At 43.2% G+C, this 13,194-nt stretch overlaps 1 protein-coding gene and 1 pseudogene across 8 annotated transcripts in view; one reads left to right on the top strand and one right to left on the bottom strand.

Moving 5' to 3' along the window:
- Positions 1-13,194, bottom strand: part of FNBP1 (formin binding protein 1) — a 137,755-nt gene that overhangs the window by 6,044 nt on the left and 118,517 nt on the right. For 4 of the 7 annotated variants that reach the window (XM_082624236.1, XM_082624234.1, XM_082624237.1 and 1 more), the window contains 4 exons: positions 5,361-5,493; positions 3,324-3,445; positions 2,883-3,022; positions 901-1,059 (listed from right to left, as the gene is read on the bottom strand). In XM_082624236.1, the coding sequence (XP_082480362.1) occupies positions 901-1,059; positions 2,883-3,022; positions 3,324-3,445; positions 5,361-5,493 (554 nt within the window). The remainder of the gene's footprint in view (positions 1-900; positions 1,060-2,882; positions 3,023-3,323; positions 3,446-5,360; positions 5,494-13,194) is intronic. The other 3 variants (XM_082624235.1, XM_082624238.1, XM_082624240.1) reach the window with 1 other exon arrangement.
- On the top strand, positions 10,041-11,555 carry LOC309801716 (HIG1 domain family member 1A, mitochondrial-like; annotated as a pseudogene). The gene has a single exon. The product of its transcript is annotated as an HIG1 domain family member 1A, mitochondrial-like (transcript).

The following is a 13,194-nucleotide window of genomic DNA, read 5'->3' as shown; positions in this document are numbered from 1 at the left end:
GGTCTGTGTGTAGAAGCAGTTGCTTACAAGGGTCTATTCACAGCCCCACCTGGGCACGTATGAGCGGAATACAGCTCCACCTCCCACAAAACCCCCAACAGAACAGAATGAAGTGAGCTGTTTTTATGTAAGTTTATCTAAACAGCACTACCACATCTGATCAACTCTGTCAATTGGCAGAAGGAGGGAAGATCAGTAGTCATATGTAAAAATCAACGGGTTGATCGACCAAAGTTTTCCATATTTCAGTTGGTTGTTTAGGATCATATAGACATAACCTGAAAACACGGTGATCTAACAATTATCTTAAACATGTTTAAGGAAATATACACACTTTTGGTACCAATCTTATTCTTTACTTATTCTATACTTCATTGATGACTTCCTTCGAAGTGAATGACTGTAAAATTTAACACACTAGCGTAGTTCAGTTTATGAAGTTACAAAGTGTAACACTCTAAGGTAGTTCAACTTCTGGCAGATACTACATATAAATAAGAGAACTGGTCTTCTGCAGCCCTAGGATGTGCACGGACTTTTAGATTCAGAAATACGGATTAGAAGCTAGAAGGCAACTTTTCGGTTATCTACAGATGCTGCCCAAGAAGAAATGTTTATCAGATTTCAAAGGACACAGTTGTACATTGGCAGCTGGCAGCTTTCCAAGTAAAATGTCATTAGCAAGTGAAACTTGATTATCGTCAAAACCAGCCCAGGAAATTCAGGTGTAAGATGCCTGAAAGTCCACCTCGTCCCTAAAAGAAACTGCGATGCTCCCCATCCAGTCTTTTGAAGAACTGCCTGTAACAGTCATAGTTGTGGGGAGAAACAACTCCAATGTTTTAAAGTTTTTTGTTTTTTTGGGTTTTTTTAAGTTGTATTAAATATAAGTCTTAGCACCTTTGGCATTTTTGTCCAAATAGACTTCGACGTATGAAGTGGGGACATAACCCTCTTCATCTTCATTTCTCCGGATGCGGGTCCACCCGTCCCCTTTGTCTTCCTCTATAACGTACAGTGTTTCTCCTTCAACTACTGAAATGGTTCCTTCGTTCTGACCTGAAAAAGCAATATCAGAGTATTTTAGGTTTCTTGTCAAATCCAGGTTGAGAGCACAGCTTTGCAACGAGGAAACAAGTGTAGGAAAAGATGGATGCACTGACCCTTCTGCTCTCCTCCCACACAGAAGCTTCCAGGTCCTTACCTTGCGTCTCTCTAGGACCCTCTTCTAACTCCTCCTGGGAGCCTTCTCGTTCCTCCCTCCCAGAACAGGAGGTATTTTCCGCAGAGGAAATCTTGGGTCCGCTTCTCTACTCTTCCCTGAAGGTACTCCTATGGCGTCAATTACATCTCTTTACACAGCACCCCGACTTTTTTCTTTCTCCTGTTCTGGTTCTCGTCTGAGGTAAGGTTCCACTTGGCCTTCTGCCTGAAGCCCATTTCCACCTTGATGGTACCCGGGCACGTGGAACGCGATAGGGGTGAACCCGGACTCACTGTTTTTCCTCCCAAACTAGATCCTCCTCCCACTTTCCCCTTTCAATGGCCATCTCCATCATCCCAGGAATGCAACTTCAGGGATCATCTGTGATTTCCTCCCCTCTTTGTTTATTGGCTGCAGCATCTCTGTGTCCATTCCTTAATCAAGGCCCGGAACGCCATTTGCTAAGACAATATCAAAAGACTAGCCGCCATCGCTCAAGCAGTGTCCTGAAAGGCAGACTGTTTAGGGGGCTGTTAATAGCGGTACCGTGGGCGTGGCGGAGAGAGGGATGGTGTAGACGTGAAGTAAAACCGGGAACATTTAACCTGGTACTTCTCTTTCTTATTTTGTCACAATGAATATTTAGTTTATTAAAGGCTCTAAAAGTCCTAGAGTAAAGGGAATTCCCTGGTGGTCCAGTGGTTAGGACTCCATACTTCCACTGCAGGGGGCCCAGGTTCAATCCCTGGTCAGAGAACTAAGATCCTGCCAGCTGTGAGGTGTGGCCAAAAGAAAAAAAAAAAAAGTCCTACGGTAAAGAAATCCATTTATCCCAGGGCTTCTGAAAATGATCTGAGCTCTGATTGCTTCTTTCACATCATCCTTATCAGCATCCTGCAAGATGCCGTTTCAAGACTCATCAGTTTAGGAAACACTAGGCTAGTCTTTCTAACCAATTTCCCTGTCTTCTAACTGATCCTACACATACACTAAATGTCTCAAGGTACAGCTCTGCTTGTGTCAACAACCTGCTCAAATACTTTCAGTAGCTTCTTGACGTCTGCCAGATAAAACCCAGATGTTTCTGTTACCCATCCCCACCACTGGCACCGCCTACCCCCTCATCTTACCACCTAAGACACCTGAGCACCAGCCATACGAACCCCATGCCTTCCTCGCTCCATGCCTGGCAGTGCCCGTGCCTCTGACACACTTCAGCACGGAGAGTTCTCCAAATGCCCTTAAGGAAGTGATCTCATCCTCGCGGGAATCCCCCATCACTCTGTACCCATCCTCTGGTGAATACTGCAGGCGGCCCTCTCTCTCCGTGTGTCTGCTTTATTTCCTCCAAAGGTGGCTGCCAGAACATACCATCTGCCTCCCACCCTTTCAGGGGTCTTTACGGGACAGAAGTTCTCTAAGTATTGAATGAATGGATGAAGTAATCGTTATTCCATACTATCTGCTTCAGTGAAGCTCACTGAAAGTTGTCCGAAAGTACAGTAAACTATACAGCCATCGACCAGATCGTAATCATAAACACAAATACCACGGGCAGAGCAAAAGAGCAATGAGGGAAAGTTCTGGATGACTTCAAAAGAAAGCCTGATCACAGAAAGAGCAGAGTGACTCAGACAGTTCACGAAAAGGGGGGGAATTAGGTGACACGCAGTGTTACCTTCGAACGTGTAGAGAGCTTTACACGTCCCTATGGCGGGGAGGGACTCCTCGTCGTCAAACTCGTCGTCGAAATCCGTGGCCAGCACCTTGACCTCACTCTCCTGACTCCGCTCCTCCGTGTAACTGCCGTCCGGGCTGCTCAAGAAAGCAAGACACACAGCAACTATAGCCACTGACCCCAGCGAGGACTTGAATTCAGCCCCCGCGGGAGCAAAGTGCTTGCAACCCGCCCCCGTCCCCATCCCCCGACGGTTTTAACTAGGACCGTCTTCAATCACCCCGCAGGCTCGGGCACCATCCACGGGGAATTAGACACCTGCGCCGTGGGAAACATCACAGACGCTTGGGATCTAACAGGTACCTTGGGCTCGTCTCTGATTCCAGAATCGAGAAATAAATACAAAGCCAAACAACAGCAGGCGCCGCACAGATACTGTACCTCTCGCGATCCTGTGCGCAGCTGTTGACGGCTGGGGCGTTCTGCACGTCGTACATGCCACTCTGCCGACGGGCCTGTTCGCTGCGTGCTGGGAGTCTGCCTTCAACCTCGGCCAGCCAGGCCTGCAAACAGAAGCCATGAAAGACTGGTCTGAGCTCAGCTGAGGGCCTGACCATGCAGGCTTCAGGCCCCAAATTTGGGCTGCTCGTTGGTCATTGAAGCAGACTGGAGAAGGACCCCGTGGGGGCAGAGTCTCCAGTTTGTGTGCCTTGACTGTATAAATGTACTCAAAGGCAGAGTTGGAGAAGTACAGGCAAACTTATATTTAGCCACTGCTCATAATGTGGCAGAAAGACACTGGCCTCCGTTATACTCCTGGGCTTTTTGAGCAGCTGTGTGATTTTGGTTAAGTCACTTCTAGTTCCTTCTGGTTCCAAGAATTCTGTGACCATGAGGTCACACTGGGAAACATGAGGGTCCTGCCACACTTAAGCCATGACTCAGTTTGAAAGCCACACTTCCCATTTTCGTTAAGGAGTGTAACATTTTTCTTTTTTTAAATAGTGAAGAAAACTCATACATAGGAAATCAAAGTAGATCAAAGTATCTTCAGCAACATTTGAAATAGTGTAAAAGAATCAAAATGATCAGAAAAGGACATTTCTAGGTTCTAAAATCTCAAATGCTAATACCTTATTGACAGATTCTAGAAAGAATGAAAAAAGCCATATTTGACCTTTTATTGCTAGAAATAATCTATTCTGGTTGGAATGCTCAGTTACTAATTTATTTTTCCAGGCTCTGTAGTCTTTACATTTCGAGGGGAAAAAGAAGCCTTCTGCCCACAGCTTTTGAGTGCCCCGCTCCCTCCTTAAAAGATTTATTATTTGTGTTTCTTCCTCATTTCTTATGTGTGTTTCCTATTGGTTTTCACATATAACATCTTTTGATAATGGATGCTTTGAAAGAACAATAACATATTTCAATGTTCCCCCCCACCCCCACCCAGAAGTAAACCCTTGTATTTATGATCAATTGATTTGCGACAAAGGGGCCAAGACAATTCAAGGAGGAAAAGGCCTTTTCAACAAATGGTGCCGGGACGACGTAAAAAAGAACGAAGGTGGACCTCTACCTTCAACCATATACAAAAATTAACTCAAAATGAACCATAGACCTAAATATAAAAGCTAAAACTATAAAACTTAGAAGAAAACATAAGCATAAATGTTTGTGATCTTGGATCAGGCACTGGTCACTTAGCTATGATACCAAAAGCACAAGTGACAGAAGAAAAAAAAATTGATTCCATCAAAATTAAGACTTTTGGGGACTTCCCTGGCGGTCCAGTGGTTAGGACTCGGTGCTTTAACTGCCGTGGCCCGGGTTCAATCCCTGGTCGGGGAACCAAGATCCTGCAAGCCGTGTGGCATGGCCAAAAAAATAAAAACATAAATAAAACTTTTGTGTTTCAAAGGACACCCTGAAGAGAGTAAAAAAACAACCCACAGAATGGGAGAAAATATTTGTAAATCATAGATCTGAAAAGGAATTTGCATCCAGAATATATTTTGAAAACTTTTACACTGATACCAAAGCCAGGCAAAGACATTCCAAGAAAATTACAAGTATCAATGGTTTTTTAAAAATTGTCTTTTTGATTCACTGAGATGATGGACAACTATATATTCCCAATTATACCCACTGTCAACAGGAGATGAAGCAGAACAACTTAAGTGAAACACTTAGATGAAAAAAAAAAAAAAAACAACGAACACGGTATACAAATATGACCTTAAATAGCGTCCCTTGTAAGGGACACCATTAAAATAGGATATGCTGAAAAGCTGAACACCCAGTGGATGACAGTGTCTTTTTCCTTTTATCATAACTCGTGAGACACCTGATTTTTCCAGCCGCATCTCTCGCAGGGAAAGAAACGCTGGCGATTTACAACCATATGCATCTCGTGACCCCCTACACCCACTTCTATTTCTTTTTTTTCCAACAAAGCTTTTCCACACAGCTTTTTCCTACCTCAAATTTCTGGGCCTCCAGTCTCAGTTTTTCTATATTTTGGCTGACTTCTGCTAATTTGTGATCCAAACTGGCGGGGTCTCCCATTTGCGGATTCTTTAGGTAGACATCTTTCATTTTTGTGATGGCATCTCTGAAAAGGAGAAGAGGCAGAATGTGGTAAAGGTTAATGCTGTCGTCAGCCAGTCATATTCTCCCTCCACCATGAAAACTACGGGAATGAGGGCGTGGCGAGACTGCACCGCAGTGTGGATTGGAGGGGGATACTGGGTCCGCCTCCCTTCTAAAACGTCTCTATAAGGATTCTGCTACCAAGGTCTGTATGATCCAGAGACCCATATTTAAATTCCAGTTGCCTTTTCGGAACGAAATCTCCCTCTTGTTTTTAGCGAGTGAGAAACATAAATTAATCCTGCACCTCGCTTTGCCCTACATAACAAGAGACAAAACCCCAATATTTCCATGTACATGTTTTGCATGCAAACCATGGGTCTCGTGGGCTGCAATGTTTACCTCATGAAGAAGCGCAGGTCATTGCTTTGGGAATTCTAAAGATTAAGTTAAACAGTTCGATTTCAACTATTAAGAAACGGAACCCACAGTCGGGATCCATGACAGGTGGGCAACAGAGCCTTAAAGCTACACACTGCAAGATCCCACACCCCTCCTGCAATCCTGTCTGGAAGGCCGCCCATAGCAGCCCTCGGAAGGTTGTTTCTAGGACCAGAGAGCTCTGCTAACTGGAACCCTGGCTTCAAGGGACTTCAGGAGCATTCGAGTTAAGTTTAGAGCAAATGACTCCCTGCCGAGGGTGAGGGGCTAACTTTAATGAGCTTCAGCAAAAGAAATTCTACACCAATCACCCAGCATAAGACCAACAACACAAACTGTATTTTGAGTCATGGGAAATAGTTTAATCAAAAATACAGAAATAGGGGCTTCCCTGGTGGCGCAGTGGTTGAGAATCTGCCTGCCAATGCAGGGGACACGGGTTCAAGCCCTGGTCTGGGAAGATCCCACATGCCGCGGCGCTACTAAGCCCGCGAGCCACAACTACTGAGCCTGTGCGTCTGGAGCCTGTGCTCCACAACAAGAGAGGTCACGACAGTGAGAGGCCCACGCACCGTGATGAAGAGTGGCCCCCGCTTGCCACAACTAGAGAAAGCCCTCGCACAGAAACGAAGACCCAACACAGCCAAAAATAAATAAATAAATAAATTTATTAAAAAAAAAATACAGAAATAAGCAGAAGAGAATTTCCACAAGTCCTCACCACCCCTCCACCTGCCCCCTTGCCTCTGATCCCGTATTGCCCCTTGGTGGGCACAGTGAACCCTCTGTTCTTCCCTAAGACCACGTCTCCACGGGAGCCACCCACCCACTTGTCCTCCCAGCCCACTTACCTCGCTCTACTTTCTTTTACTTCCACTGCATGTATCTCTTCTCAACATTACATGACTTGTTATTATGCTTATTGTTTACTGTCTGTCTCTCCCACCTAGAACAGCAGCTCTCCGAGGAGCCTTCTGGGCTCAAGCCCTTTATGATCATGATAAACCCCCAGTGACGGGACCACACCTGGTGCACTATAGATGCTCACTAAGTATTTGTTACATGAATAAATGTCCCTACAACAAACAAACTGCAAGGTCATCCACATGTACACAAGTCTTCTCTTGACTTCATGGCCTATACCTCCAGTACCCTATTTCTCAGCAAAACTTCTCAAAAGAGTTGTTTAAAATCACTATCTCAGGCTTCCCTGGTGGCACAGTGGTTGAGAGTCCACCTGCCGATGCAGGGGACACGGGTTCGTGCCCCGGTCCGGGAAGATCCCACATGCCGTGGAGCGGCTGGGCCCGTGAGCCATGGCCGCTGAGCCTGTGCGTCCAGAGCCTGTGCTCTGCAACGGGAGAGGCCACAACAGTGAGAGGCCCGCATACCGCAAAAAAAAACCCCAAAAACAAAAACAAAAACAAAAAATCACTATCTCCCATTCCTCTTGTCTAGGTCTCTCCTAATCAATCTCTGCAGGTTTTTCAATCTTGTGAATCATTTCAAGGAACCAGCTTTGGGCTCTGTTCATCCTCTCTGTTGAATGTGTGATTCTTTCTGTTTCATTAATTGATACTCTTTCCTTTATCGTTTCCTTTCTTCTATTTTCTTTGGTTCAATTTGCTATTCTTTTTCTAACTTCTTGAGATGGATGCTTAGCTCATTGATCTGCAGCCTTCTTTGTTTCTAATATGTATTGGAAGCTTTAAATTTCCTTTTATAAGCATGGCTTTAGTGACATCCCCAAAATGGAGATAGAGAATGTACTTTAAGGTTAAGGCTCAGTTCTGTTTCATATATTTTCTAGTATCTATAATGACTTCTTCCTTAATCTATGTGTTACTTAGAGCCACATTTCTTTCTTTTTTTTTTTAAGCAGTAAAAACAGATTTTATTTAAAAAAAACCAAAAAACAATTGCAATCGGGGAAAAGACACCTCAGTTTAGAGCTGGGCTCAATTCCTAATACAGTAAAGACAGCTGGGGATTTTTAGCCAATAAGCAGAATGAGGGACTCAGTGGATGGAAAATCAAAGGTGAATGGATGATTCCTGCTAAACCAACTTAACAGGATTCTTCCTGATGTCATGCCAGAGTGATAACAAGGGTGGGGAGCCTTTCTAACTTGACTGAGCAGGCTTCATGCTGTAACCGAGCCATACGGAGAGCCACATTTTATTTTATTTTTTAAGGGGGTATAGTTGTTATACAATGTTGTGTTAGTTGAGAGCCATATTTCTTAATTTCTAAATTTTTGTTGTTGATATCCAGCTTAATTGCAGCCTTCAGAGAACATACTGTGAATGATGTCTATCCTTTGATGTTTGTTGAGATTCATTTTATAAAACCAGGATATGCCCAATTTTTGGAAATGTTCTATGTCTGCTTGAAAAGAATGTGTAGCATGCAGTTATTGGATATCTGTGTATTAGGTCAGTTTTGTTAATTATATTGTTCAAATCCTCTATCCTGACTCTCTGCTAATCTATTCTATCAATTACCGAGAAAAGTGCATTAAAAATCTCCCACTATAATGATGTATTTGTATTTCTTGTACTTATGTCTGAAAGTTAATAGCATAACCTTTTCTATACTTTGAGCTAATGCTATTATGGTTGTACAGATTTAAAATTGTATCTCTTCTTGGTGAATTGAGCCATTTGTTATTTGAATCATTTATTTTATGAAGTTGATCCTTTTAAGCTGAATAGTTTGGGGTGTTTATTGGCCTGAAAGTCTTCTCACATCAGTTTTCCTTCTGGTCAGTACCTGCATGGTCTTTTTCCATTCTTTTTTTTTTTTTTTAAAATAATTAATTAATTAATTTTTGGCTGCATTTGGTCTTCGTTGCTGTGTGCGGGCTTCTCATTGTGGTGGCTTCTCTTGTTGCGGAGCATGGACTACAGGCATGCGGGCTTCAGCAGTTGTGGCATGCGGGCTCAGTAGTTGCGGCTCACGGGCTTAGTTGCTCTGCGGCATGTGGAACCTTCCCAGACCAGGGCTTGAACCCCTGACCCCTAGCATTGGCAGGCGGATTCTTAACCACTGCGCCACCAGGGAAGCCCCATCTTTTTCCAGTCTTTACTTTCAACCTTTCTGCACTTTATGAGTTGGACGTGTCTTCTGTAACTAGCATACACGTGGGTTTTAGTTTTTTGTCCAGTCTGAAAATCTCTTAGTTGGAACATGTAGTCTGTTCACATTTAACATACTGATTCATTTTATTTTACAAACACAATATGCCAGGCACTGTCCTCAGCACGTGACATACCCTGACACACTTAATCCTCATAGACAGGCATATTAACTCCCTTTTCAAGGTGAGGAAACGGAGGTGCTAAGAGCTTAAGAATCTTGTCCAAAGTTTGCAAAAGAAACAGGTGGAACCAGATTGGAATCCGGGGTGTCTAGTGTGCTTGGTATTTTAAATCTTCCACTCTATTTTGTGCTTTTGATTTGTCCTGCCTATTCTATATATTAATATTTTTTCTCTCCTTTCTTGCCTTTTTGGATTATTAAAAAAAAACAAAACCGAAAACAAACAAAAATCCAGCCTTTTCCAGATCATGCCACCTCTGCTCAAAACCTTTTATTTTCTGTGCCTCCTGCACAAAATGTGAGTTGCATGAGAACAGATGTTTTTGATGTTTTGTTCATCGCTTTATCCTCACTGCTATACCTAGAATATTTCCTTGTACACAGTAAATGCTTGATAAACAGAGGCGAAGTGAATGGTTGAACGTGATTTGCCTTATTACCAGCAAGCGCTGCTCTGGGGTTTCAAACGTTAACCAAGTTCCATGGCCACAACCCAAGTGACAGAGAAACTTTTCTGCATGATATCAAACAATTAGAGAGAGTCTGTCAACAACCTATAAAATGTCATTTCAGATACTTGAGTCATAACTTGTTACTCCTGTGCAAAATATAAGTGCTCACTTAGTAAACAGCAGGAGGTTTATAATACATTTATAAACCCTTTTATATTTGGTCCCAGATGTTATAAAACGTACAAAGACTTTTATTTATAAAAAGTACAAAAATTTTTATTTCATAAAGTATATTTTTAATATAAAACTAGAACAAAGTTCATCATATGTGTTCCTCTTTTTAACATACTGCAACAATGTTTATAAAACGACCTATTTTTCAGGAGTTGCTCTCCCAGAGATTAAAAAAAAATCAAAACCCACTTTTCTTTTGCATGTACTCAAACTGACTGCCTTACCAAGTTTGTTTGTTTATTTTTTGCACAACCAAGTTTTAACCCCAGCTTCAATATAACTAAATTTATGTAGGACTACAATCTGGCCTACTTATAGAGCACAAAATCTCAAGTTATCTTTTAAGTTCAAATTGCCATTAATGATGATTCACTTAATTCCCTCAGTAAGAATAGAGAAGGTGAGAGAATAAAAAGTGGCTGTTCTTTTCTTTTTTTTAACTGGAGTACAGTTGATTTACAATGTTGTGTTAGTTCCAGGTGTACAGCAAAGTGATTCAGTTATACATATACATATCTTTTTTTTCCAGATTCTTTTCCCTTATAGGTTATTACAAAATATTGAGTATAGTTCCCTAAAGTGGCTTTTCAATCAGGATTATTAGCAAGTATCCCCTAAATGATGTGAAGGTATTATTCGTTATAAATGTGGGAAGGAAGTGCAAATGGGAAGAGATATTGAATCTTTTCCCAATTTTTTCTTTTCTTTTTTTGCATATGTACCAACCTACCATCCCTAAGATCAAACTTATAGAACAGCTCAGAAACCAGGGGACTCTCACAGTGGGAGCCTGGGCAGATGGGCAGATGCTTGTCAAGAACAAGCAAATATTTACACCTCTAATGGCTGGTGATGTGTACAAGACATACTGTGACTTGTTTTCCAGATACCATCAACACACTCTATAAAAAGACAAGAAGACATGAGAATCTATAGGAAGGCTGATTTTTACTTACCCTCAAATAGAAAGACAAGTACATTTTGTATCCAAAGCTCGGACGTGGGGCAAGGGAGAGGGTGGGGGTCATGCCACTTTGCTCTTCCTCATTTGTACAAAAACTTCACCTCTACACTCATGATAGAGAGGTAACAGGAGTTCCCTGGTGGCCTAGTGGTTAGGATTCCGGGCTTTCACTGCCACAGCCCGGGTTCAATCCCTGGTCAGGGAACTAAGATCCTACAAGCCACGTGGTACAGCCAAACAAAAGAAAACAAAAACAAACAAACAAAAACCACCAGAAAATCTTTTTGAAGCCAGTTGGAGCCTGAGATGTCTTGTCATTGTCTGAAGATTCTTCAATCACTATGCCAAGCGACATAGATGTTTCTCTTTCTTCATATGATGAAGATCAAGGATCTAAACTTACCCAGAAAGCTAGAGAGGCACCATTTGTCCCCATTGGAATGGCAGGTTTTTGCAGCAATCGTTGCATATGGATTATATAGATTGAAGAGCAGGGGAAATACTAAAATGTCTGTTTATTTGACCCACATGCACGTGGCAGCCCAAGGCTTTGTTATGGGAGCAATGACTCTTGGTGTGGGCTATTCCACGTATCGAGAATTCTCGGCAAAACCTAAACCTTGGAACAGGAGACGCTCTCTTGGCCTTGTTGGCGGTGCTTGCTTTAGTTAGACATCTCATATTGAGATTGTATGTTTATGTTGAAAATAAACTGGATCAGACAATAACATGGTAATTTTTTTGTGTGTGTGGTACGCGGGCCTCTCCCGTTGCAGAGCACAGGCTCCGGATGCACAGGCTCAGCAGCCATGGCTCACGGGCCCAGCCGCTCCGCGGCACGTGGGATCTTCCCGGGCCGGGGCACAAACCCGTGTCCCCTGCATCAGCAGGCGGACTCTCAACCACTGCGCCACCAGGGAAGCCCAATAACATGGTAATTTGAACACTGGTGTCCTTTCTTGCAGGCTTGGTTTGCCTGGTGACCAAGTTACCGTGACTAGTTCACTAGCTAGGTCATTCAGGGGAGTCAAGTTAGCACAGAAGAAACATGTCACTTTTAAATGCACTTGGTAGTGGTACAATGTCCACCTTATTTTTTTTTTAAGATTTATTTATTATTAATTAATTAATTAATTTTATTTTTGACTTGTCAGGTCTTAGTTGCGGCATGGGGGATCTTCGCTGTGGTGCGCGGGCTTCTCTCTAGTTGTGGTGCGTGGGTTTTCTCTTCTCTAGTTGTGGAGTGCGGGTTTTCTCTTCGCTAGTTGTGGCGCACAGTCTCCAGGGCGCGTGGGCTCTGTAGTTTGTGGCATGCAGGCTCTCTCGCTGAGGCGCGCAAGCTCAGTAGTTGTAGCGCGTAGGCTTAGTTGCCCCGCGACATGTGGGATCTTAGTTCCCCGACCAGGGATCGAACCCGCGGTCCCCTGCGTTGTAAGGCAGATTCTTTACCACTGGACCACCAGGGAAGTCCCCAGTGTCCACCTTCTTAAACTCTTCTGATGAAATTAGGTCTAAAGAGGACAACACGCCAATCAATCCTGAAATGCTCCCAGTTAGTTGCTGCAGAACATCATATGCTTTTGATGTAATGTAGGACTCTTACTTACCCCAGTTAATTTAACTCCTTCTGACTGCCTGGTGGACTGAGTACTGTTTTGAGGGCTGGTTGGCTTTTGAGGAACGCTTTCAGGAACGGAATACAACATTATAAACCTCCTAGCAATTATGTGTATGTTTTTAAACCAAACCTAAAAAGCTGATAACAGAGCTGCTTAGAAGTAGTATTTATTTCAGAATCATAGTTGTAAACATGAAAATAACTTAAGGGACTTGCCTGGTGGTGCAGTGGTTAAGAATCTGCCTGCCAATGCAGGGGACATGGGTTCGATCCCCGGTCTGGGAAGATCCCACATGCCGCAGAGCAACTAAGCCCGTGAGCCATAACTACTGAAGCCCGCGTGCCTAGAGCCCATGCTCCGCAACAAAGAGAAACCACCGCAATGAGAAGCCCGCGCACGGCAACGAAGAGTAGCCCCTGCTCGCCGCAACTAGAGAAAACCCACACGCAGCAATGAAGACCCAACGCAGCCGTAAAGAAATTAATTCATTAATTTTAAAAAAGAAAATAATTGTAGATCCCCGTTTAGCACTTTTGTAATTGCAGGGCTATATTTTGCTGCTGTTATATTAGAATATTTTTTTTTATTGGAGTAAAATTGCTTTACAGTGTTGTGTTAGTTTCTACTGTACAATGAAGTGAATCAGCAGTATGTGTACATATATCCCCTCCCTCGTGGACCTCCCCCCTGCC

The sequence above is a fragment of the Mesoplodon mirus genome (genome assembly GCF_964341445.2).
Source record: "Mesoplodon mirus genome assembly, chromosome: 1".
Lineage (NCBI taxonomy): Eukaryota > Metazoa > Chordata > Mammalia > Artiodactyla > Ziphiidae > Mesoplodon > Mesoplodon mirus.
This window is presented reverse-complemented; position numbering and strand designations above follow the sequence as displayed.